General features: G+C 42.5%; 1 protein-coding gene across 26 annotated transcripts in view; it reads left to right on the top strand.

Annotated features, from left to right (window-relative positions):
* The window catches only part of LOC120405806 (WD repeat-containing protein 64-like), an 89,414-nt gene that overhangs the window by 40,752 nt on the left and 21,942 nt on the right, over positions 1-26,720 (top strand). For 24 of the 26 annotated variants that reach the window (XR_005598899.1, XR_005598897.1, XR_005598896.1 and 21 more), the window contains 13 exons: positions 7,176-7,281; positions 11,921-12,072; positions 14,205-14,307; positions 15,264-15,370; positions 18,081-18,160; positions 18,250-18,307; positions 19,010-19,055; positions 19,721-19,780; positions 19,994-20,156; positions 21,312-21,401; positions 23,138-23,196; positions 26,005-26,146; positions 26,262-26,301. Coding sequence is in view for 22 of the 26 variants with exons in the window: in XM_039539578.1 (XP_039395512.1) it covers positions 7,176-7,281; positions 11,921-12,072; positions 14,205-14,307; positions 15,264-15,370; positions 18,081-18,160; positions 18,250-18,307; positions 19,010-19,055; positions 19,721-19,780; positions 19,994-20,156; positions 21,312-21,401; positions 23,138-23,196; positions 26,005-26,146; positions 26,262-26,301 (1,206 nt within the window). In the remaining 4 variants the exon portion in view is untranslated. The remainder of the gene's footprint in view (positions 1-7,175; positions 7,282-11,920; positions 12,073-14,204; positions 14,308-15,263; positions 15,371-18,080; positions 18,161-18,249; positions 18,308-19,009; positions 19,056-19,720; positions 19,781-19,993; positions 20,157-21,311; positions 21,402-23,137; positions 23,197-26,004; positions 26,147-26,261; positions 26,302-26,720) is intronic. The other 2 variants (XM_039539580.1, XM_039539582.1) reach the window with 2 other exon arrangements.

Raw genomic sequence — 26,720 nt, 5'->3', positions numbered from 1 at the left:
TATTAGAAGAACCACAGAGGAGTAGAACTAAGTCCAGTGCAAGTCCTTGGAACATGGGGACAGGTGCTCAGGGAGATAGTCCTGCAGCCAGTGTTCTGAAGAGCTTGCTGAGAGCAGAACTGGCTTATGAGAACTGGCTGTGGGAAGGGAGCTAATTGGGATTAGGAAGCTGCAAGCAGAAAGTTTACCAGAGACCCCAGGACAAAGTGAGCCGAGGAACTGTTTTGTCTGTTGTGTGCTTATGTTTAGACAAAAATCTACTTAAAAAGTAGCAAAGAGTGCTTGTTAAGCTGCAGAGAAGCCCTGCTGTGTCACAGTATATTTACAAGATGGAAGACTACCCTGAGAAACAACTACACAGGGATCAAAATTTTGATAATGGGTTTTTCATCTTAGCAGTATCATAATTGGAAGTTGAAGCTAGACAAATTCAGACTGGAAATAAGGCACAAAGTTTTTACAGTGAGGGCAATTAACAGTGGCAAAGCCAGGTTTTAGCAGCAGGGGGAGCGAACAAATAAAAACAGGCGCCACCTGCTGCAAAGAAAAAAGAAAAACCCCGACTGACCCGAAGCGGCTGAAGGCCTCGCCGCCGAAGTGCCACCAAAGACCTGGAGCGCTGCTGGGTGAGTAAAGATTTAAAAAGGCGCCACTTTTCTGCTCAGTGGGAGTGTCCGCTCCCCCTGCTCCCCCCCCAGCTGCGCTACTGGTTATTAACCACTAGAACAGTTTACCAAGGGTTGTGGTAGATTGTCCATTATTGGCAATTTTAAAATAAAAATTGAATGTTTCTAAAATCTGCTCTAATTCAAACAGCAGTTGCTTCAGGGAAGTCCTCTGATCTGTCTTTATAGGAGATCAAACCAGTTGATCACTGTGATCTCTTCTGACCTTAAATTCTATGATTAGGACTATTCACAAGACACACAGTTAAGCACCTGCACAAATCTTTGAAGAATTGGGATGTCACTGATTACTTCTAAACTGAGCCCATTTTGAGATATAAAAGTATTTTCTAACCAGCCGCTTTTCACGTTCACCCAGGGATTTGAGAGTGAACCTGGACTCTTATTACACAATATGTAGACTAGTAGTGTCTACAGGCCAAATATCAGAGGTGTAGCCGTCTTAGTCTGGATCTGTGAAAGCAGCAAAGAGTCCTGTGGCACCTTATAGACTAACAGATGTATTGGAGCATGAGCATGCATCCGACGAAGTGGGTATTCACCCACGAAAGCTCACGCTCCACTACGTCTGTTAGTCTATAAGGTGCCACAGGACTCTTTTTTTGCTGCTTTTACAGACCAAATGAGGCCCTCAGTTACACCTGTGCTGCAGTGCCTTCAGAAGGTGTGCCCACATATAGCTAATTGGAACTTAAACAAGTCTGTTAGTGACTCACAAGAAGTAGAATCCAACTCCCTCTGTGGTGACTTGGCGGGGTTAATGAGCATAAAAAGCAACTTACAATGAGGACTACAAAGGGCTTTCTCTGCTCCCTCTTAATTCTGTGTGTGGTTCTTGGGGTACCCAGGACTGAGTTACCTCCAGCGTGAGGGAGTCTCATGTGTGGTAATTGGGTGTTAGTTCCCCAACATCACCAGCTTATTACTCACTCAGTGTTGTCCTTGTCTTCACCTTGTAGGTTAACGATAGGTGTACCAGAGTCCCTTTGAATTGTTGCCCTGTGATATCCAGTCCCTAACATGAGCTACTCAGAGAACCTCTGCCCCCAGGAGCAGTGTACCCAGTTTAATAAGCTCTTGTGTTTAAACACACACACACTCACATTCTCTCTCTCTCTCCTTGTAATACAGGGTTTCTCAAACTGGGGTCGCCGCTTGTGTAGGGAAAGCCCCTGGTGGGCCAAGCTGGTTTGTGTACCTGTCCCCGTCTGCAGGTTCGGCCGATTGCGGCTCCCACTGGCCACGGTTCACTGCTCCAGGCCAATGGGAGCTGCTGGAAGCGGCGCGGGCCAAGGGACTTACTGGCCGCTGCTTCCAGCAGCTCCCATTGACCTGGAGCAGCAAACCGCAGCTAGTGAGAGCCGCGATCGGCCGGACCTGAGGACCGGGCAAGTAAACAAACCAGCCTGGCCCGCCAGGGGCTTTCCCTACACAAGCGGTGACCTCAGTTTGAGAAACACTGTTGTAATAAAACAAAAGTAGGTTTATTTAAAAAATAATGGAGAGGTAACTAGAAACAAGTGGTTGAAACAAATGGTTACAATACAAAACAGAATAATATGTGTGTGATGGGTTCCTCCCATGGCACCACTTGGAACCAGGATACCACTGAGCCTGCTTGTCCCCCCAGCCTGCGTTCCCCTTACTCTGTGCTGCTGTGACAGGCCCTCAAACCCCTTTCTAGCACACACACAGGTAGAGACGCACCCAGCTGCAGCCATATTCACATGGATGCTGAGATCAGCTCTGCATGGGAGAGTTCAGCTAAGGAATTGCCCAACATGCAAGTGCACATCCCCTCTGGAGTGTAAACCCCAAATTGTATTGTCTTGCACTGCACAGAGAATTTATACGGGGTAAAATCATAAAATTCGCCCTCTCCCTCAATGTGGAAAGAGGTATGCAATAGCTTTCTGCCCCACGTATGAGTTCCACACTTGTTTTAGAGACAAATCAAGTTTATTAACTGCAAAAGATAAATTTTAAGTTACTATAAGTGATAGCAACCAGATCAAAGCAGATTACCTTAGTGAATTAACAAAAACTGCAAACTGAGTTAACACACTAGATAGGTAGGATATGACTTAGCAAATTCTCACACTGAGTGATAAACAGGCTGGTAGATTCTTAAAGCACAAGTTGCCTTGGCTTTCCCAGGTTTTCATACACAGGCTAAAAATCCTTCCAGCCTGGAACCATCCATTCTCACAGTTCAGTCCTCAGGTGTTTCCAGGTGTGGTGTTGCAGGGAGAGTGAGGTGCCCCCAGGATGTCATTTTCCCCCTTTTAAATCTTCTCCCCACTTGCTGGAAGCTCTGTTGCTGTGACCTGGGTTAAACAGTTCCCATTTGTAGTGCTATCTCTGACAGGTTTCCACTGTACACAGTTCCTTGGGTCATCTTTGTGTTTGTGTGCATTTCCTCAATAAGCCATTAACATTGGCCTTTTTACTGTCGTACCTGAAAGACTGCTTGTGGGTGTTTTCAACCTCAGGACGTGTTTCAGCAACACATACGTAGCCAAACTTCATAACTTTACATACAATTCAACGAGATATTACTGTCTAGCAGATCAAGATTTTTAGAATGACACCTCATAAGGCATACTTTATATAAGACATATCCTAATAACATGACAGTAGTGAATATTGGTGTGTCAGCATGTCACAATGTGAACCTGCATCTACACTTAACAGTTATCTTTCCTATCTAAAAGTAGGTTTTCCCTCCCATCCCCAAAGTTCAGTCTGGTGCAGAGCTGGCTGGCTTCACAGGAACTAGGATCCAGTTTTTCATGAGGACATCTTTACTCCCACCATGTCTCCTCAGTGAAAGGATTCAGAGGTTCTTTCTCCCAGCTCTCATATACGGAATCAGTCTCTTGTTTTTATTCACAGACAGGATGAACTTCTGTCTGTTGTAATTTTTCCTTTTTTACCTCCCACATGTTTAGATTATTTGCCATTATCTTTTGGATGGAGCAAGGACAGACAGTCGAGCCTTGCAACATATCACCAACCAGCCAGAGCAGCGTGACAAGTCCCTACTGCTTGAATGAAGCACCAGAGACATTGTCCCCTGGTGACTAAGCCATGAAACATGCTTCCAATATAAAATCCATTATTCCAGAAATATTACCCATGCAAACATCTTCACAAAATTCAAAATCATTGTGAGTTATGAGCTTTCTGTAGATACCTTAGATGCTACTCTTTATGGATAAATATCTTGCAAGATGTTTGGTGTAGTGAGTTTGTCAGGTGTGAGATAAGAGTTGTTGGCAAAACGGGACCCCTTTGTCAAGGAGCCTCTGTCACGATGTTTCCATAGATATTTCAGCAGTATCACCAGATTTCCCCTCCCCCCACCTCCGCCCTCCGCACACACACACTGACTTTCTTTAAGGTTCCCTCTGTAGTATGGTTGTCAATGGAGAATACCTCAAACATCCTATGATTCATGGTTTAGAGCTCTTTTTTTAAAATACATTCAAGCACTTAAAGTATGGCCCTCCCTGAAATGTACAGTAAAAATGACACTTCCTTATTCCACAGATCTGCATCCTGTACACATTCAGATGTAACTGCTGATAACTATGCAATTTTTGGTACTTGTGGTAATGCATTACTTGTAGGAGGGGCAGTGTAAGATCATTGATGTCCCTAGCTATTAATATCCTTACTCATAAGTGTTGGGGTTTTGTAAATGATGTGATAGGCAAATACTTTGTTATTCAATAACCCTAATTAGTTTTGGAAACAGCTTTTTTTGTTTTGGAATAAGAATCTTGCTGTGGAGGGAGGTCTCTCCACGTCTGGAGTGGGGAGGGAGGTCAAAATTGTTGGAAGATGAGAACAGGGGCGGCTCTAGGTATTTTGCTGCCCCAAGCACGGCAGGCAGGCTGCCTTCGGTGGCTTGCCTGCAGGAGGTCCCCGGTCCCACAGATTCGGCAGCCCGCCTGCGGGAGGTCCGCCAAAGCTGCGGGATCAGGAGACCCTCCGCAGGCATGCTGCCGAAGGCAACCTGCCTGCCGTCCTCGCGGCGACTGGCAGAGCGCCCCCCCCGTGCCTCGCCGCCCTAGGCATGCGCTTGGTGTGCTGGTGCCTGGAGCCGCCCCTGGATGAGAAGCAACATCATCAAAACTCTGGGGAGACAGAAGTTGAAGGATAGTTATGGTGTTGGAAGGTTTGTGTATAAGAAATGTTCTATAAAGGGGGCAATAAGGCCTTTGTGCAAGTGCAGATTTTATTTTCTGTTTCTAGGTTCTGCAAGTGTTATGACCCAAACAAATGTACCTTACTCTCCAGCACGTGTGCATGTGTGTTCAGGAGGAGGCTTGTTCCAGGGGGTATGATGCTAAAAGGCGAATGTGTGATGCTGAAGGAACCTAGGACCAGGAGGAGGAGGAAAAACAAATAGGGAAAGTTAATAGTATTCTGAGTGCTAATTCCTGTTACTTGTGAAAGACAGTCAAAAGAAATTTTAAAAGCTATTTCCTCTGGGGCAGAAGAAGAGCAATAGTTCCTCTTCACTAACAGTCAATTATCTCACATAGGCAAGACAGTTAGTTCTTTTTCTGCCAGTATTTGTCAGTTCTTCTAGAGAAATAATTGTTTTAGGGCCGATGTCTGCATCAGCTTAATGGCTAACAGTATATTGTTAAAGATGAGCAGCAGATCAGTCTAATATGATTCTTGCTTCAAGTCAGGGAAAAAACTTGAGGTACAGTATTTATACATTCTTTCACAGTCTTGGGCTGGCTGTATGGCCTCAACTGCTGTCCTTTACAAGGCATATCATAGCCTGTCTAGATAAGCTTATAACAATCTGTAGCAAACCCTTCTCCACTAACTGGTAGGATTAGACCTTTTAAGTAGTCAAGGGTAAACTGAGGTCTGCTTCAGCCACTCTCCACTATGAAGGAAGTAGAAATGAGGGTAGGCAGTTGGGCTTGGAAGAGTGAATGACTCAGTGTACAAGACTCTGTTACTTGTGAATAATATGCTAAGTGCCTTGTTTACTTTTCTATTGTCAAGTGACACTTGTCAGTATCTGCCCCTTTTGCCTCTGAATTTGTTGCACCCTAACCAGATTTCTGTTGCGTCATTTTCCTGGTATTTTGCTTCACTTAGGCATAGGGCTCTGTTTCATGTTAAATTAATGAAAGGTACATTTTGTTTCGATACAGATTTCAGAATAAGAAAATAGGGAAGTAATATCATACATGTGGAATCACTGATTCAGAGTGATCTAGATAACTTGGTAAACTGGGCGCAAGTGAACAATATGCATTTTAATACTGCTAAATGTAAACATATACATGTGGGAACAAAGAAGTAGGCCATACTTAGACTCCCCCCCATTCTGTATCCTGAGAAACACTGACTCTGAAAGAGATTTTGGGAGGGGAGGGGCTGGCTACTCAGCTGAAGGTGAGCTGCCAATGTGATGCTGTGGCCAAAAGAGCTAATGCGATCCTGGGATTCATAAACAGAGGAATCTCAAGTAGGAGCAGAGAGGTTATTTTACTTCTGTATTTGGCACTGGTCTGACTGCTGCTGGAATACTGTGTCCACAAGTCAAGAAGGATGTTGATAAATTGAGGAGGGTTCGGTGAAGAGCCACAAGAATGATTAAAGGATTAGAAAAACATGCCTAATGGTAATAGATTCAAGGAGCTCAATCTGTTTAACAATGAGAAGGTTAAGGGATGACTTGATCAGTCTATAAGTACCTACATGGGGAACAAATTTTTAATGATGATGGACTCTTCAGTTTAGCAGAGAAAAGTATAACGTGATCCAATGGCTGGAAGTTGAAGCTATACAAATTTTAGTCTGGAAATGGGTAAAAAAAAAGGAACGGTGGGAGTAACTAACCATTGGAACAGTTTATCAAAGGCGGCGGTGGTGGATTCTCCATCACTGACCATTTTGAAATCAAGATTGGATGTTTTACTTAAAATATGCTCTAGGAATTATTCTGGGGAAGTTCTGTGGCCTGTGCTATGTAGGAGATCAGACTAGATGATCACAGTGGTTCCATCTGGCCTTGAGACCTATTGTACTCTGAGTGTACCACCCAGGAGAAAGGATGGCCTCCTGGTTAAGTTACAAGAGTGGGACTCAGGAGACCTCTGCTCCTTCTCCTGTGTGGTCTTGGATACTTCTGTGCCTCAGTTTCCTCACGTGTAAAATGGAGCTAATAAAGTTTACCAATCTGGCCTATGTATGGTGAAGATTCAGTCATTAGTGATTGTTCCCACTCAGATGTTAGTTGATGAATGTCTACAAATAAATAGTATTTTCCTGGCAGAGTATAGGATTTTCCCCATAATATTAATATCAAGGTCAGAAATAAGGGCTCATTCATCATGAACTAAAGTATTAAAAAAAAAACTTAAGCAAAAGAGGACCATTACACCATGAGATTTTAGGAAAATGTTCACATTTCAAGAGTTAAATCTACTTAGAAGTGTTTTGTTTTACTAGATGGGCTATTGGCTTACTGCGTGGACATACTTCCCCAATTGGCTTCCTGTGTATAGCTGATGGCAACACAAAGCTCTTCTCAGTCTCCATGGACAGCACTGTTATGGTGAGTAGTTGTGCTCTCAATAAGTTGTAGAGTTTCCAGATATCAGTATGGAAACCCAGGCATATAATGCAGTAATTCAGGAGGTGCAGGGCTCAAAGGGAAACAGAAATCTGATTTAATCTCACCTGGTTTCATCCATTTCAATGTTTGCTTGAGCCTGACAAACATTAACCTGAGATAACAGCATCATGTCTGTAAGTATTGCTAAAATTCATTCAGAAATAACTGGATCACACAAATACCAATGGGTTAGATTGTTTATCCCTTACTGTCTTTGGTCAGTGCTTAGCCATATGAGTTATGAGCCTACCTGGCTGAGGAACAGTTCACCTGTGTAAGATGTTCATAACCTAGCCATAAAAGATTAAATTTGATGTATGAAGACTACAATGATAAGTACGCTAAAGGCCCCATCCTGCAAGGGGCGGAGAGCCTCGTGTATGGTGTTTATCATCCTCAACTCAGAGATATACAGCAATGCTCCAAAAAGGACCATATTTTTGGAGTTTAATGTTTCCAGCCCCTCTTTTCCCGCCCCCATATAATTTGAAAGCTTATTTTAGGTATATTTAGATGAAGTATGATGTGGAGCCATCAAATGGTGCCATAGGCCTGTATGCAAAGTGAAACAATGGTACCCAAAATGAATCTTTTTGCACTGTTCCTGAAACACTGCAACATGACTGATAACAAGTTTTTACTATTTAAGTTAATTTCAACAACTTAATACGGTGTTTGTCATGTGGTAGCTTTGCCCAATAATGTATTAAAAGATTTGTATTAGTTTTGCATGAGCAAGTATCTCTTTTCAGATATAATGAAGTGGTTAAGCATGTGGCAAAATGGCAAATATCAACATTTTGAAATATACTAACATGAAATGTTTTCACAGCACATGTTCTCAGTTGTATCTTAAAAGTATCTCAAGTGATCCTGAGTTTTCTATATTTTCAACTGAAATTTGCAGACCAGATCAGTCTCACACTGAACGCATAGGTCAATAGTACTGTTAGAAATGACAATATATGGCGTCCTATTATGAATATGCAAAAGCTATGAGAGAAAGAAATGTTCTAACAAGAAGTAGTGAAGATAAAGTCCACAAACAAGTTATTGCTTCCAACATGCTCTTCATCCCTTGTCAATGCAAAGCTTTTGCCAACCATGTCATCAACATTGACAAGCCCATTTGACCCTGAATCACATCCAGAGGTGCTTATCCACATATCTACTGGACTGCATGTAACATCAAATGCATTAGAGTTTCTACTGAAAATAGCAGATGTTGGTGAAAAACAAATGGAGAGATTTGAGAGGTGGTGTTGGAATTACTGATAACATCTGAAATTAATATTGATATGGGAGACACCAGACAAACCATAAATTATTTTTTTAAGGCCAAAGGCCAAATGGTATTTTATATAATTGCTCTAAACATGCTTAGCAGCTTAAAAATAAGCAGTCACTACACCCAGTACAGTAATAAAGTATTCATAAGCATATGATCAGTATATTTACAAATAAGTCAGACCTAGGGAAAATCACTTCCTCCTGGTATGCTCCAGCATGATCAGGCAGGGTCTGACAAAGAACCTTCAGATTCATGGCTCTCTTTATACTCTTCAGCTAACTTGCTGACTTTAGTGAAAATCCAGTTTGAAGCTGTTTGTCCTTGTGACTTTCCTATCTCCTCCTCCCCATCCTTGCTTATCAGCAGAACAGTGGGAAAGTTTGTGTTTGTTTCTTTTAGGACCATTTCTTTGTCTTGTTACGGTAGCTTTTTATTTTATTAGTTACTTTTTGAATCATACCTTCCTCCTATGGTACAAACAAGTGGTACTACTCATTATTCTCAGGACCTTCCTTTTTTTGCCAATTAGGGTCTTTTTCTGCTTACTAGCCACAAACTATGCCAAAAGACCAAATTTAAATCTGGCAAAAGAGGGACAATTGCAGCAGCATCGATCCAGGAATTTTCCGCAGAGCTTTGTCCTTAGCAAGTTGCTTCAATGGCAAGTGTTCTTAGTCACCTAATAGAATCTGTGTGCACGTCCCTCTTCCATGCTGATGGAACAATGAGAAGAGCAGACAAAAGCTGAATTAGGGCATCAGCTGGAATCTCAAACTGAAAGAATATTTGAGCTAAGAGTATGCAACAAAGAGACCACAGTGCATGTGAGAGGTACCCTGGTTGTCATACAAATGATGGCTGCAGACAGATTCCACACATTCAGTGAATTGGGTGCTGAGTACCAGAAATAGGTCCTAAAAGGCTTTGACAAAGCTAGTTCTGTAATTGAAGTATTTGACAGATCTGTATTTCAAAATCACTCTGAAAACTGCAGAAAGACAGCACTGGACAGGATCTCAGGTTGGATGCAAGAAATACAGAAAAAAATTTTTAAATGTGGCATCCAACAATCACTAGTAAAATGTCTCTGAATATATGGTTCAGAATCTTACCTGAGAGTGTAGAAGTTTGCCCAACAAAAACACTACTTACGGGAGGCTTTTCCAATGGTGAAATAGCAAAGTCCATTACCAGTAGAAGTGTTGAGGAAGCCCAAGACTTGTACAGTACTCAAGAGGAAGCAGCCACAAGGATACTTCTGCATGCTGAACATGCCAATATGGCTTTTGGATCTCTTGGTGTCAAAGGAACCATAGTAATTAGGTCACCTAATAGAGATGTTTTGGTCCTTGCTGTTCACTAATTTCTAAAAATGGAACACATAACATGTGGATTGAAACAGGCACTGTTACCAACACAATTGACAAGTGTCACCTCATACTGGTGCATGCAATTTGTGATGCACTCCTGACTTCAGCAGTGTGCTGCAGTACACACTGTGTTGCAGTACACACATTAGCACCATGTGATTGCACCATCCCTATTTGGTACTGGATGGTGGGGTGGGAGGGGAAGATGTGAAAACAAAGGGAATTTACCACTTCAGAGATCTTGCCAGATTGGGAGAGAGTGACAGACAAGCTGCAACTTCTGCAACACGGAGGTTGGTAGCAGTGCTGTATGACCAGAGCAAAAAAGGAGGATAGACCCAGAGAGACCTGAATTGCTTGGGCCTCAATCTAGCCATCAAAAAGGACAAGTTACTGGGCAAACTTCCAGCACGACATGAAGAACATGTCAAAATTGCATCTTGGCAAACAAAGATTTGGATGCCTTCTCACATAGATAAAGAAGATACTGGATCACCCTTGCAACATGGATAGAAAAATGTGAAGGATGAACTACTTCCTGTATTCTTTTAGTGCCCAATGCCATCTGACCTTCTACAAGAAGTTATTTGTGCCTGTACGAGTAGGGATCGGTGCACAATCATCTTTGTCTGTAGTCGGAACAATATTCCCTGCACAGAACTGTTATTTGCCAAGGTAATAAATACTGTGGTAACTTTCACTCTCTCAGAGATCAGAACGATGAACAAGATGATGATGATGATGATGACTAGAAATGTCACCAATACTATTACATTTCATTTATTATTAGATTGTCGCAGTGATGCTTTGAGATCAGAAAAATCCAACTTTGTCCTGAAATAGAGTCATCAACTAACCCACACAAATATTTCAAACTGGTCATTTTAGCATGTTGATGGTGTCATTGTTTATCCCCATTTCTATGGTAATGGCATCACTTGACAGCTCCATATCACACCTCATCTTAACATAAACATAGTAAGTTTTCAAATGATGTGCATATGTGTAGCAAGGGTACACTAAGTCAACCAAATCAGCGATGTCTGCCGGTCACCTATCACCCTGGCTTAAGTGGTAGTTGAAGACTCTTCAACACCTTTCAATGTTGGACCCTAAATACTTAGGATTGAAAGATGTTCAGCAAGTGGGAAAAAATCTCTAATATGATGTCCTTTTGTAAGACATGTATTGACTTTAGATTACCCACCGCCTGGGTCTCTTCCATCTTAGTATGACTTTTAGTCTTATACTAACTATATCATTAGTTTGTTTGATGGTTGAATTGCATCTGCCTGCCTCACGTGGCTTTGACAATAGATGTTACAGAGTATGGCCCAATTTTGCTCTTGAGTTCTCTCGAATTAGGCAGTAGCAACTGAGAGAAGAATTTGACCCCATTATTCAAGGCTGATGTTTTCACCTGATATATTCCTGTCCCTTTCTTCCAGCCCCCACAAACTGTGAACATGTGAGAAGCTTTATTTTGTAAGGTCATGTACTCATCACCCTTTTGTCAGGGTGTGATGCTGCAAAGGGCCCGCATTTCTAGCATCTCCTGCTGGCAGTCTGCCTTCACTTCTCTATCACCTTAAAAATGCCCCTGTCTAGTTAGGAAATTCTAAGCTGTGTCAGTACAGCTATAGTGGCACAGACCCCTAATGTAGACATGGCACTCGTATAAAGCCAGGCTTTATATTCATGTTACCAGATCAAGGTGCACTGCTGAGTCTGCAATGAGGGTTTGTGCTCCCGTAACTAGATTGATGCAGTTAATGAGATTCATACTGGTGTAACTCGAAACTCTTTCACAGTATTTATGTTGATGTCTAATTGATCATTGCACATGAGTTTGGTTTTCATGCATACCTAGAAATGGCTAAGTTAGGAATATTAACCTCTCTCTTTCTGTATCTGAAAGGTGTGGGACATTGAAGACCAGTCCTGCCTCCTCACTGTGATTCCCAAAGCCAGTCAGATCAGAGGAGAGATGGCAGTTTGTTACTTCTCAAATGAACTGAGAGCTCTCTACCTTGCCGCAGATTGCCTTGTTCTCCTACACTTCCAGCGGAAGTAGGTTACCACTCTACCGCCACAGGAATTCAGTGAAATTGAAAGGGGGCAAATTCAACACTGACGAGAGGAAATACTCTTTTTCATACAAGGCATAATTAGACTGTGGGACCCATTGCCAAAAACTTAGCAAGATTCAAAAAGAGACTAGTGTTTGTTTGGATAACAAGAATATCCAGAGTTGTTATAATTAACGCTAAAAGGTTTTGGGAAGGATATAAAACCTCATGCTTAAGTCAATCTTTTACTACCAGGATTTAGAATGAGACCTTCATGGGTGACAGAATAGCCCACATGCGTTTACTATGCGGTGTCATGCATCTTCTGAAGCAACTGGTGTTTGCCACTGTCAAAAACAGGATCCTGGACCAGGTGGACCTCAGGGGCTGATCCAGTATAGTAATTCCTATATTCTCTGACACTTACTGGTCCAAAGTCAAGGAAGAGCTGCCTGTATGCTGTAGAATAGCCTATGATACTAACATGCTGCAGGGATGAACTGAGGGGACTGGAGTCTGAACTGGAGGTGGGGGAGCTGACTGTAGCATGCTGCAGTTATTCTCCTACATGTAGCAGCTCCCTTCTACATTATTGTCATGGTTCTTGTTTTCATCAGAAAATCTGAACAGTCTTGTAGTATTTACTATATCTCTGAGCTTCTATGTAGAGGAGAAACCACTACATACTGGAGGAGCTTTAGCTGGAGTTGTGGGTGCTCAGCACTTCAGAAAGCCGGGCCTTTAGAGATTAACTTTAAGGAGACTTTAAATTGCATGCACTTTTAAATTAATTATTTTTGCTACTGGAGGCTGGGTTAATGGCAGTCATACTGTAGTTGTAACTGGCAAGCCCTTCCACAGACCATGTTCTTTTTAGGGGCGCCAGAATACACTGTAATTGGTGACTTTCATTTATATTGCTACACGCTTGCGTTATGATAAAAAAAAAATACAGGAGGCAACCTCGGACATTTCGGGTGTAATTCACCCCTGTGCAGAGAGAAGCACAAGGCCGATGTGCCACTTAAGTCTTGGTTGAGCCCTATTTTGTCACTCCGTAATTTTTTTTTTTTTTTTTTATTTAAAGAAGAGAGAGCTCCATGTAGTCTTTAAGATGGAAATAATGATGGGAATAGGCCTATCTAGATTGCTTGGAAAGGTGGGCTCATTTGAACCACGTGCATTTTAATGCAGCCAAATGCAAGGTCATACATCTAAGAACAAAGAATGTAGGTCACTCTTGCAAGATGGGAGATAGTATCCTGGAATACAGTGACACTGAAAAGGATTTACGGGCTCATAGTACATGAGCAACTGAATTTGGACTGTGCAATGCTATAGTAAAACTATTACTGGAATAATGTGTCCTGTTCTAGTGTCAACATGTCCAAAAGGACATTTCTGAACCCCTTCTAGTTTGTCAAGGAGCTACAAGAAAGATTCGAGGTCTAGAGCAATACACTTAAGAAGCTCAATCTCCTTATCCAAGAGAAGGTTAATAGGTGACTTGATCAAAGACCTGCATGAGGAAGAGATTTCAGATAGTAGAAGGTTCTTCAGCCTAACAGACAAAGATATAACAAGATCCAATGGCTGTAAGATGAAGCCAGACAAATTCAGAATAGAAATAAGATGAACGTTTTTAACAGTGAGGACAATTAACCATTTGAAGAACTTAGTGAATGGTGGATTTTCTATTACCTGAAATCTTTAATAAAAAAAAAAAAAAGAATATTTGTAAAGAATATGTTGTAGCCCAAACGGCCATTATTTACTTGATGCAGAAATTACTGGGTGAATTATGTGGTCTGTTACATAGGAGGTAGATGATCTTCCCTTCTGACATTAAAATCAGTTAATCTAAACACTTACAAACAGGCAAAAAAAGTTATGCCACCAGAACACATAAATAGGTATAGTAAGGCTTTCCTCTGCCTACCAGTCCTTTGGCTCATGAGTGCCAAATCCTTTCCTGACTTACAAAGTAGACAGCCCTTGACTTTAAAGGTATTCGAGGGTGCAAGATTTAGCAGGTGTTGTCCCATCATTTGCAAATCCCTTGTAAGCACTCAGCAAGCACGTCAGCACATTCTCTGATTCATCTTTCTTTTCTATTTTATTTCCTTTTTTCAGGGAAGACCGGCTAAGTAATTCTTGTGTGTCCCATAATGAACCAATCCTCTGCTGCCAGTATAATAAGCCATTCCAGCAGGTGGTTAGTTGCTCGGAAGGATCTGTAAGTATCATTGACACACCATGAAGGCTAGGATGAAAGTAGAGCAGGCAGAATGAGTCAATCTTTGGAGCTTAATCTGAGAACTAAGCTTTCAAAATGAAGTTCTGCTAAAGCATCACATTTACAACAGTATTTTTAATGATACACTTTCCATCTTTGCATAGTATGAGAATTGTAATATCAGCTAACTTTTACTTAGCTAAAAGCAAAGAATTAGTAATATTTTAGTCACTTAGACTCAATCGTGCATTAGGCAAAACATTCATTGAGTTTAATAAGAGTTTTGCCTCTTTAAGTACTGTGGGATCTTAATGAACATGTGTTAGTATTAAACTTCCTCCTGCCAAAGGCTCAGTCAATATGGAGTACTTTTTATAACGAATGTGGTTATCATTAAACTCCTGTTGAGATACATGGGGATATTCATTTATTTGGAATTTTAATTTTTTTATTTATTTTGTTAATTTAGCGCTCTCAGTATCTATGACGTGATCCAAACTCTAAAGTCAATGTGTGCAATGGAAGTTTCGCTGAGCACTAGAGAACACAGGAAGCATGGACACTCACATTTCATGCTTCTCCATGTTGCCCAGCCCCTTTGCCCTAACCCTGGTATAGGGGGACCATCTCTGAGTGTGAGAAGATCCAGGTCTGTTCAGTGCTTAACTTCTTTGCTGAGACTGTTCATAAGGGAAATAATGCTTTTTGTATAAGGCTAGGTACTGCCCTCAAGAAAGGTTTGAGCTTGCTGCTTTCACAGCACTCCCGGTTGCTGCTGCCCCAGTGAATGAAAGACCACTCAACCCCTTTATGGTTCAGTTATTTCAATCCTAATTTGTCACTGATTCTCTTTTGGGTCTACTTTTTTCTATTCTGTATTTACTTATTTTTTAAGAAGAGTGAGAACAATAAGAAATGCCAAGCAGCCATTGCTGTTTATTTCTGTTTCCTTTCAGGCTATAAAAGTGTGGGATCTTCAAAATGGACAACTGGTTACTGAAGTCTATGAAGCTCATGGAGATGCTGCTGTGACCTGCATGGCCCTAGACACCAGTGGCAAGAGGTAAATGGAGATATGTCCACTTTTGGACAGGAGATCTGTCCACCATTGATAAAGCTACTACCATAACATAAATGGTGGACTTTGTTGTCTTTCCTGTCTTCCTGTTTCATCATTCCAGAGTTATCCTTTTTCCTATCTGCAATGGACCAAACTTGGCCATAAGTTACACTTGCCCTCAGCTACTGTTTGTCTCCAGTGGAGTTCCAGACCCAGAACTGAAAGAGGAATTTAACCCCAAATAATTAGTCTCACAGTCTACTGATACTTGGGCAGTCCACAGGGCGCATGCTTCACTAGTTTTGGCCCTCTGCTTTTCTATAAGTCTAATTGTTCTGTTTGCCACCGTTTAAAATTCATGGCACAGCGTAGTGTAATTCCATGGCATTTAACTTCCATTCATCTCAACAGGCAGTTCTAGAAACTTAACCTTTAGTTACAAACTTAGCAGAAGTGCTTCAAAACTTGTAAATGAGAATGAGTTGCAAAAGTTACTCTTAAACATGGGATGACGAGGGGAAACCCTCTTTATTCTTGTGCTGCAAATTATGCATTTGGAAGTTGGAGTTGCTATGGTTTAAATTTCAGTATCCTTTCCTTTGTCTAATTTAACTTCACCTCATTCTCCATTAAGGAACTGGGCTTCTGGAGCATGTTTCTCTCTCTTATTTTTTCATTTAATGTGGGTAATTTTAATAAAGTACCTACCAACCTATTTCCTTTTTCTGGAAGTATTTTTTTTCCAGACATCTGAAAGGATAAATGACACTGTCAAAGAATGGGTTGTTCTCTTGCTTTGTTGTGTCTGGATATAAGTTTGATATGACTTTCTTTACACACTGCGTTTTCTGGTAATTAAGGACAGGATTCATTGCTATGTGGCAAATGGGGATGCAGAGGTCCCTTATCTGTTCGGCAGAGGATGGAGATGGATGGCAGGAGAGAGATCACTTGATCATTGCCTGTTAGGTTCACTCCCTCTGGAGCACCTAGCATTGGCCACTGTCGGTAGACAGATACTGGGCTAGATGGACCTTTGGTCTGACCCCGTACGGCCATTCTTATGTTCTTATATTCTTATGTTATCTGAAAGCCTACTGATTTCAGTTTAAGATTTAGATCAAGGGTAATTCAGTTGATCAAACAGATGCCAGACAGAAACCGAGTTGATAAAATCTCTAAAAACAAACTCCAGATTTTCTAAATGCTTGCCAAGAAAGGTCAAACAAATTTCAGCAGTGATATCTGAAAGTTGGAGGCCCTAAATATCAGAGAGGAAATGGCTTGAGGAGTATATTTGGTTATATAATATTTGCTATTTTGTTGGTCAAAAGTGCTGTCATGCAGGAGCTCTCAAGTCTATGAGGTCAGGTAGGCATGAGAGCCCAAGCTCTAGCCCGAACCACAATGTCCACACTGCTATCTTTTAACATGCTAACTTGAGCCCTGCTTGCGCTAGTCTGTCTGCCTACCTGTGCTGGGAGGCTCACCCTCAGCTGTAGTGTAGATATACCTATAGTGTGCTTAGGGTATGTGTACACTGCAATCAGAGGTATGACTGCAGCACATGTAGACATCCCTAAGTAGCAGCATGGGTTACTCCTGGGGGAATTCTGCACCACTGCACACGAGCAGAATTCATGTCTCCCGCAGATTTCTTTACTTCCCTGCAGAAAAATGACAGGGTAAGCAAAGGGAAGATGCAAGAACAGTCATGCGCCCCTCCCCAGCAGTGTGGGTGCATTGTTTCAGGTGCCTGGAGCATCCAGCGGAGAGGGCAAGGGGGGCTGGGTCTGGAGACACCCCAGCTGGTGGCTCCTACCCTGCACCGAGTTCAGCTACTTGTCCTGTCTGGGCTGGGGAGGACAGGACGACTTCTTCTCCTGAAAGAAGTGGCCAGGGCCGGGACAGGTCAGACCCACCCCAGAAAACTCCCCCGGCTGCAGGAAGCTCCACATCCCTGCCCCCACTTCCTGCCCCCATCGCTCCTCAGCCATAAGGGGAAGGTTCACTGTGTGGGGATCTGCACCCCATCTGCTGAACCCCCACGCATCTGGACCCCCATACCCAGACACCCCTCCTGAGCCTCACTCTCCCCTTGCACCTGGACCCCCCCGATGAGCCCCCCATGCCTAGACCCCCACTCTGCTGAGCCCCAACCACCTTCACCTGGACCCCTGCTGCAGAGTCCCATTGCCCCTGCACCCAGACCCCCCGCTGAGCTGCCCGCACCTAGATTTTCCCACACAGAACCTTCTCACCCCACAGCTGGATCCCCCGCCACTAAGCCCCTCCACACTTGGATCCTGCCAGGCTGAGCCTTTCTGCCCACACCTGGTTTCTGGGGAAGGTCCGGCTTTGCACTGTGTCAGGGTCAGGTGCAGCCTCACCACTGTATGTGTGTCCCAGTGAATTTTGCAGAATTTTAAAATATTGTGCACAGAATTTTAATTTTTTGGTGCAGAATTCCCTCAGGAGTAATGGGCTCTCTGAGTACATACTCAGTGTCTGGATGATGTTCTACAGCCTGTGCTGCTGTGGCTTCTCTAGTATTCTTATTCAAGCAAGCTAGGTCAAAGCTAGCTCAGATATGTCTACACATGCTGCAGTCACTCCTCTGATTGTAGTGTAGACTTACATGACCCTTGATATAAAGCATTGTTCCATATTTTTACAAGTACTTAACAGTTACAGTGAAATCTTTTGTCTCTAGATTGATCACTGGTGGCAGAGATGGAAGCCTGAAAAAATGGGATTGTAGCACCATTCGTTATATCCATACCCTTAAGCAAGGTAGTGGAATAATCAACAGCCTCTCCACTAGTTTGATATTTTGTATGGAACAATACAAAGAACATACTCTCATTTGCTCTCCTTTTCAGCAGGCACTTCAAGTGATGAAGTCACCGCCTGCACATATGCTGATATTTACAGCAACAGGTAAAGCGGGGATGGAATGCTGGGAGAATCAATTATTTCATGCTCCTTATGGAAAAAAGTTATTTTGTTCTGTTGAGGGTTTTCCATAGCCATTTCCCAAGAAGGATCCTGATTGGCTGCTGAAATTTGACTGTGCACATACTCATTAACCAGTTGTTTCAAATGCGTAATTAAAATCACACATTACAGCAAGCTAAAAGCACAGTTTTACTAGCTGCCTGAACTTCTCAGGCAGCTGAAGCATGTGGCCTTCAGCTGTGTGCCTCACAATGCACCTAATGCATGTCAGCATCCAGAATAGCACCATTCCTTGCGTGATGTTGTTTATGTAAGTAGTGAGTTGAATTTGACCCAGAAACGTTTTGTAAGCACAACTAACGCTTTTTGTACCAAGATTCATAAGAGTAGACTGAGGCTATCTGAAATAAATAAGAGAAACTAGTGTTACACTTCGTTCTAAGCTCCACTTTGTTCAAAAGGAGACTTATTTTTAAATAAGCTGAAGGTTGGCCTAGATGATAGGATCCTGGTATGGAAAACATTGACAACCAATGTTACAATGCAAAAAAAAGTTTCAGAAGCTATAAAAAAGGAGAGTGGTTTAGAACCTATGGACTAGCACCATCCAGAGCTTCCTCAAGCCAAACACTGTTTTATTTCTTCCTTTAACATGTGCTAAATAACATTTTTATTTTGGAAAAGGTACATCATATCTGTTGGTTGGGACCGGAAGATCAATATTTTCCCTGTAAGTAAAGAGTAACTCATCTTTTAAGTTGAACTAATCTGACTTGGAATCATTATGTGAGAAATTAGAACCCTATGATGCCATTTTGAGTCACAAAGCAGAGCTGTACTCTGAAAAAAGTTATAAGCTGTTTATTATTTCTTCTACAGTAGCACCCCGAGGCCCGAACTGAGGTTGCGGCTCCACGGAGCTCAGTGTACAAACAAGAATAATAGAGAGTGACAGTGTCACACAGTGGCTGAGCCAGGAACAGAACCCGTCTCCTGACTGTCTAATGTGTCCCGTCTACTAGCCACACTGTCTAACCATTCCTATTGCATCACTGTATACTTCCTATAGGCAGGAAGATACACTAAGATACCATTAGTGCTTATCATTTGGCTTTGTTATTGTTAGTTTGGTCTCATACATTAGGGTTTGCTTCTAGTGGCGTTGGAACAATTTTTATAGTGGGGGTGCCGAAAACCATTGAACAAGACTGTAAACCCTGTGTATGATAGAAACCACTTGAAGGCAGGGGGTGCCGCCATGCCCCCTGCACTCCTAGTTCCAGAACCTCTGTATGCTTCCTTAGGACAATAGCTTCTGCTTCAGTCTTCCTTGAACAACACTTGATGGCTCCCCAGAGATAAATACATTATTTAAATGTATTTTTTTAATCCTAGGATCTTCATAGTGAAGCATCTGAAGGGCCATGCCCACAAGTGGATTGGATTGACAGTGTGGTAAGAAATGACTTCTGTATCACTTTCAGAAAACAGAGTGTACTTGAATTCTCATTGATATTTCATTCAGAATGTTGGTTTTATTATCCCCTAATTTCTCTTGGCACATGGGTTCTGTTTTTTTCCTTAGGAAGATTTGTAATAAATCTAATTTTGGAGGTGAAGTTTTAGCAACTGTTTAAAAAAAATGTTTTTGTCACCCAAATGATCCAGGAAAACGGTCACAAAGACGATGTATTGTGTGTGTCCTTCTGCCCTCCGAATCTCGTGGCCTCTTCCAGTTATGATGGTGAAATTCTCATATGGAATCTCATCTCAGGACATGTTTGTAGCCGCCTCAGTGCTGTAAGCCGGGCAGTAATGGAGGATGGGACAGGTTGGTAGCAATAGATTTTATTGCAGTTTCATTGCTTTGATAACACAATCCTGGAGAATTTATAATGTGTGGAGAGAAGAAGTCAAAGAATGAAAAGACTTTTTCAGTTCAGAAGGCAATACCTTAAAACAAATGCCACATCTCCTCATAGTCTCACCAAGACTGTTTGCTTGACTGTAGCCATTACCACAGTCCTTTCTAGGCACTGTTCATTGGCCCTCTACTCCAAAGAAACCAAAGCCCTATGCTGGGTATTTTTCATGAGGGGTGTGTGTGTGTGGTGTGGTTTTGTTCAGTTCGATTGGTTGTTTTTCCTGCTTAAAAAGTGGTCTACTGAGAGAGCATGGCCTGGTAGCTGAGGTCCAGGATTGCAAGTTAGGAGTTCTGGATTCTCTTCTTGGCTATGCCACTGACTTCAACGTGTGATCTTGGGCAAGTCACTTAACCTTAGTTTCCTCTCAACTGAAAAAGGGGCTAGTAATCCCTACCTCTTCTTAATTCATGCAATGTTTGTAGAAGCATTTTGAGATTATTTCTATCGCACTAAAACTCTATATAGTACTTTAGACAACTACAATTTAAAGGAGTTTACACTCTGAGGGCCCAATCCTGCAGCCCTTTTAGAACCAGGCCCTAAATAGAATGTTGCATTTCTGTATGTTGCAAAGATGTGAAGTGTTACCTTAAACATTTCTCATACCAAAATGTATCTGGCAAATCACCCAGCTGAGGGGACAGTTACTCATTTTAGATATTTTTTAGTTTTTAGAGACTTGGGGCTTGTCTAAACAGTGCATTAGTCTGCAGCAGAGTGGTGTAAATTCTAGTGCGTCCAGCATGTTGCACGTTAATGGACGTGTAGATCCTGCTGACATGCATTAAAAGTTCACTAGCGGTGGGTTAATACAGTACGATTTGAAATGGGACTACATTAACCCACACTAGAGAACTTTTAGTGCACGCCATCAGGATCCACTCAGGCCAGTTCAGACTGTTCAAATTGACTTCACAGTGTCCAGTTCAGCTTAAGGACACAACATCACAGTGTAACAATATTTGCTACAACACTATAGGTGTCACATGACTGCTTATGTACCTCCCTGCTAGACTCCAGTCTGACCTATTTCAGGTGCTATTTCAATTCTTTTCCACCAGAGGATTTAATCATCAACAAAGTCACATTTCTCCAGTCAAGGTCAGAAAGGAAGACAACAGCAGCTTCTTTAGTGTCAAGTGGACCCCGAGGTAAAGTTGAAATAAAAAAGCAGCTGAGAATGGAATAAAATACTGTATTTTAGGGAAATACCGTCTGAAATGGAATCAAAACCCAGTCTCAACCTGATACTGAACATAGAATTCTCAAGTGGCAGCATTCAGTCCAGATTGGCAACATAAATTTCAACAGAACCTGTCACAGAAGAAGGCAGGCCCTGGGTATAGGAGAGTCATGCACCCCTTAGGACAGTGTGGTACATGAAGAAGGGGTGACCTTTTCTAGACATGCCAGTGCACACTGCTGGCTCAGAATGGAATTCAGGGGTGGGAGACTAGAGGGCAGGTAAAAACTAAAAGCAGCCACACTCTGGGACCTTATCTGAACACATTATAGTCACACCATTTGCAGGTACAGAAGACTCCACAACTCAGAGTATTTAGATTAATAAATCTAAGAGCAGTGGATCACCAACTTCTTCATTCTGCAGACAGTTTAATAGAAGAGAGAGCCTGTTAGAGGACCACCTCTCCTTGCAATTCCCAGCTTCTTCTTTCCCAAAATATGTCCTTCTGTGGATCACAGGGACATCTCTGCAGGCCACTGGTAGTCCATGAAGTGCATTTTGAGAACTACTACCATAGTTGGATGTGCACTGAAGAAACTGTTCCTGAATCCCTTGCCATTTCTAGTATTTTGCTGCTTCAAAAAATTTAAAGTCTTCGATAGGTTCAGAGATTCTGGTGTGGTTTCTGTAGTTAGTTGTTTATCCTTACTCAGCTCCTCCCTTCCAGGAGTGAGAAGGGGAAATAGATATTGAAAGGATATGGGAATGTTCCATGGGAAAATCAGGAGACTCTGGTATAGTGTATAATCTAGAAATGAATTTGTTCTACCTTTAAATAATTATTAATAATTGTAGGAAATGAAGGGGAGGCAACATCCTGTCAGTAGCCACCTGGTGCTCAGTCAAGATGGAAATACTTAGACGTCTGTCAGATTACTCAAATGTCTTGGAATTTCTGGATCAGTTGTTTGTACTTGGGTGCCTTTAGTTCAAAGATCATCCCTAGACAACTTTTCCCCAGACGTTACAGGGTTTCATAAGATGCTCAGTGGCAGCTGGCTCAAAGGGGTGCATCTTGGACGAGAAAGTGCCAGGATGGTGTGTAGAGAGATGACTTTGGGTGTTCAGCTTTGTATATATCTGTGCAGTGCAGGAGTTTCCATTAAAGCTGAAAGTTATGTACCGAATATAAAGTCTTGAGGCCTGACCCAAAGCCCCTTGAAATCAGTAGGAGTTTTTCCATTGACTTCAGTGGCCTTTGGGATTAAACTGTTAGCGTGTTAATTCAGAGATCTCCAAGTAACCTGTAACACTATGATGGGTGCTGGAATAAGGTAAAGGGCAGGTACGGGGATGGGGAAAGGGAGGAGTTAAGCGCTATATATCTATACACTGGACATGTGAGTGTCTAGGGTGCCCCTTTCCATCTCTAACATGGGGCTCTGTGCAGTAAGGAATCAGTAGTTTTTTGTTTTAGGTAAGTGGCTTGTTTGTTTTCACAGTTTATCCATTGAGGACAGGGGTGAAATCCCTCCTTGCCCTAGGGATATGAATTTGTGAGAGAAACTGGGGTTTTTACAACTTTTTGTCATCTGTTGTTTTTTGTTTAATTGCACAAGGTGCTTTTCTGTTTTAAACTAGGCAACTGATTTCCTATGTAACAGATGGACATGTTTTTTTTTGTCCTCTCTGATTTTCCAGGTTATATTACATTTTGGAATATATTTGGAGGAGGGAAGCTATTTGCTTATTTCATTGGAGTAAGTGCTGATTAATTCCTGTGAAAATACAGCAGTAGGTAATGGGTGCTTTTGATGATATAATTCAGGGGTGGGCAAACTTTTTGGCCTGAGGGCCACATCGGGTTTCCAAAATTGTATGGAGGGCCGGTTAGGGGAGGCTGTGCTCCCCAAACAGCCAGGCGTGGCCCGGTCCCTGCCTCCTATCCAAACCCCCCACTTCTCGCCCCCTGATGACCCCCCTGGGACTCCTGCCTCACCACCTGACTCCCTGTCCCCTGACCACCCCCGGATCCCGCACCCCTGACTGCCCCATCCAACCACCCATCTCATTCCTGACTGCCCCCCGGGACTCCTACCCCATCCAACCCCCCTGTTCCCCACCCTCTAACCACCCCACCCCCTATCCACAGCCCCACCCTCTGACCACCACCACCCCCAAACTCCCCTGCCCTCTATCCAATCCTCCCTGTCCCCTTACCGTGCTGCCTGGAGCACTGGTGGCTGGCTGCGCCACAGCTGCGCCGCCCAGAGCACCGGATCAGGCTGTGACTCTGCAACTGCGCTGCCCAGAGTGTTGCACCAGTGGTGCGGCGCAGCGCACTGGAGGTGGGATAGCAGGAGAGGGGCCAGGGGCGAGCCTCCTGGGCCAGGAGCTCAGGGGCCGGGCAGAAGGGTCACACGGGCTGTAGTTTGCCCACCTCTGATAAAATTGTTTTTGATTGATGAAAGAAATGTTTATGTTGGACAAAAGAAAGATCAATCATTTTTAACCCATATTTTTAAAGGATAGATCAAATTGGTATTTGTAGACTACAGGAGTTTAACTGAGAAAATATTTACTTAGATTATCATGGTTAGGCATGATAACCATCATTCAAGCTCCTTTATTTCAGAAGCTCTGTCACAAAGGACAAATCTTGTAATGAATTGTATTTAATCTGCATTTGTGAGTTTGATGTCCCTGGCAGTTTCAACTGGCTACTTCCTGTCGTCCTGCTTTTTTGCTATTAAGCAGTTATTTTACTGTAGTGCTGGAATATTTCATTGGTGGATGAATTGATCTCAAAGTCCCCCTTACCTATCTACCCATTACATGTCATGAGGCAAATTAGATTAATGTTTATAAACCAATGAGATCCTTCAGTGAAAATACACTATAGAATTGCAAAGTATTTAATTGATTTATGCTTCTCTCACCTGCATTCTACCCATTTAGAAAGAGTCGCTACTGCATTTTGATAAGTCATATTCATACTTTTTTGTCTCTTAAAACCCCTGAGAACTAGAGGAAAGTCCTACTCCTATTTTTAAATTTTAAAGCAAACAAGCAGCTTACATGGCTGACATACTTAAGCCTCCAATAGTGTTAAGTCATATTGTATATTATATACTGTTACTTTGAAAAAGTAGTACAGCTAAATAGTTGTACAGCACAGGATTACATACCTGGAGGAGAAAAGGGCTTTCTAGAAGCATCTAAAGCGGAGTGTAGTCAATTATTTTTTGTCAAGGTCCAGACTGGAGAAAAATAATAAAGTCCGATGATGATAATATGTAAATAAAAAGATTTTGGGGTCTGTTCAAAAGTGTCTGGCAGTCTGGATTTGGCCTAGAGGCTGCCTATTGACTACCCCTGATCTAAAGCATATCAAGGGATTTAGTTTGTTAGAGAGTTTTCCCTTACTCTTAAATACAGATGTCACAGCCCGCTGAGCTGCACAAGGCCTGGTATGCAGTAAACCTATAATTACAATCACCTGGTGCCAATTGCAATGGTAGTCCCACTGTGCTCTTGATCAGGAGTTTGAAATACCCAGAACAGAAACAGCCTGGGTGGACTCTAGCATAGACTAAGGCATTCAGGAATTGTACTTTGGTCTGAGCACCAAGAACTGCTAAATTACAGTAATTGTTATGACACAAACTTCCTCTTGGCCTTGGGCAAGTCTCTCTTCCTTAGCTGTAAGTGCCGTGAAATGGGGACGATACTACCTGACAGGGTAATAGGAGGGTTACTGGTGTGTAAAACATTTTGAAGACTAAAATGCTCTACAAGTACTAAGCATTGGTAACACTCTCCAACAAACACGCTGGGTCTTACCCTTAATTCCTTATCTTAGTGCATCATTTGTAAAAAGCTCCCAGGACCCCCTTAGTGTATGTCTGCACTGCAAGTGAAGGTGTAAATGTAGCACAGATAAGCATACCTGTGCTAGGTTTAATCTAGCTAGCATGGATTAAAAGTAGTAGTGAAAGTGGCTGGGACTTCAGCATAGCTGGCAACTTGAGTATGTACCCAGGTTACCTGCCAGGCTTGTATGTGGGCTAGCAACTACAGCTGAAGCCCCTGCCATGACATCTAGGCTCTTATTGTTACTTGTGATAGCTTGATTAAAGCTAGCATGAATATGCCTACTCGCCTGGGTGGGTAGGCATATTCCACACTCCACTCCCAGGGCCCCGCTTCGGCCTCCCCCAGCCAGTGGGTCACGCGCTACTCATGCTACAATCACATCTTCATTTGCAGTGCAGACCTACCCTTAGACACGGAAACAAATATGCAAGCTCCTCCTTTTGTCTGTAAATAATCTGCCTGACTCAAGCCCCTCCTTTCCGTGTCTCATTGCTGGTTAGCCTGCCACCTGTTTTCATTGTATATCTTGGAGAGCATTTGCTGCCCTCATCTTATGCAGCTTCCCAGTATCGTATTTGTGTAGCTAAATTATGAATGAAGAGCTTATCTTACCATTACCAAAAATTGGTTTGTGCTGCCAGGAACCTGTGGTAATTGTATTCACTGCTGCATCTTTCCTCTTTCATTTACAGTCCAAGGACAGGTCTATAATCAGTGACATGGCTGTCAGTGATGATGACTGCCTCCTGTGTGCAGCTGACCACATAGGTTACATCTATATTTGGAACATCACAAAATATGCCCTTCAGGGACCAGAGGAGGAACCACCAGCTTGTGAGCAACACTTTCTCCTCCCCCTTCAATCACAATGCCCCTTTACTCTGTCACACGTTGCTGATAGCTGCATAACAGATTTGTATCTTTTTTTTTTCCCCATCCCGTTGTCTAGTGCTTCTAAGTTGGAGAGCTCATAGCTGCAGTGTTACAAGGTAAAATAAACTTCACAGTTGTTCTTTACCTCTTCAAGAGATGCCACTTGTTCTTCACCTATAAATGTATCGTTAAATCATAGTTTTTCATAGGGAACATAAAACCAAGCTGCTATTTGAGGTTATTAAACATCTTATGCGCTTTTCATGAGGTTAGAGAGGTCAGCCTGTGTTCTGGCCAATTTCTAGTTAAGCGATTCCATTCTGCCTAGCTACATTCCTCATGCAGTGTAAGATGGATGCGGTATCTTACAATGGGGATAGCTGCTGGGCAGTTATATAGTAACCATGTTATTCCCCAGAGGTGACAGTATTTCAGTGGTGAAGTGATTTGTGTTAGTTTGCAGACAGCTCTAAGATCTTCAGAGATGAAAAACCCTTTATAAGTATGCTGATATTGGGGACTCCGCTAGTACAGC

The sequence above is a fragment of the Mauremys reevesii genome, linkage group 5, assembly GCF_016161935.1.
Source record: "Mauremys reevesii isolate NIE-2019 linkage group 5, ASM1616193v1, whole genome shotgun sequence".
Taxonomy (NCBI): Eukaryota; Metazoa; Chordata; order Testudines; family Geoemydidae; genus Mauremys; species Mauremys reevesii.
The sequence above is the reverse complement of the archived record's forward strand: the minus strand, read 5'-3'. Positions and strand labels throughout refer to the sequence as shown.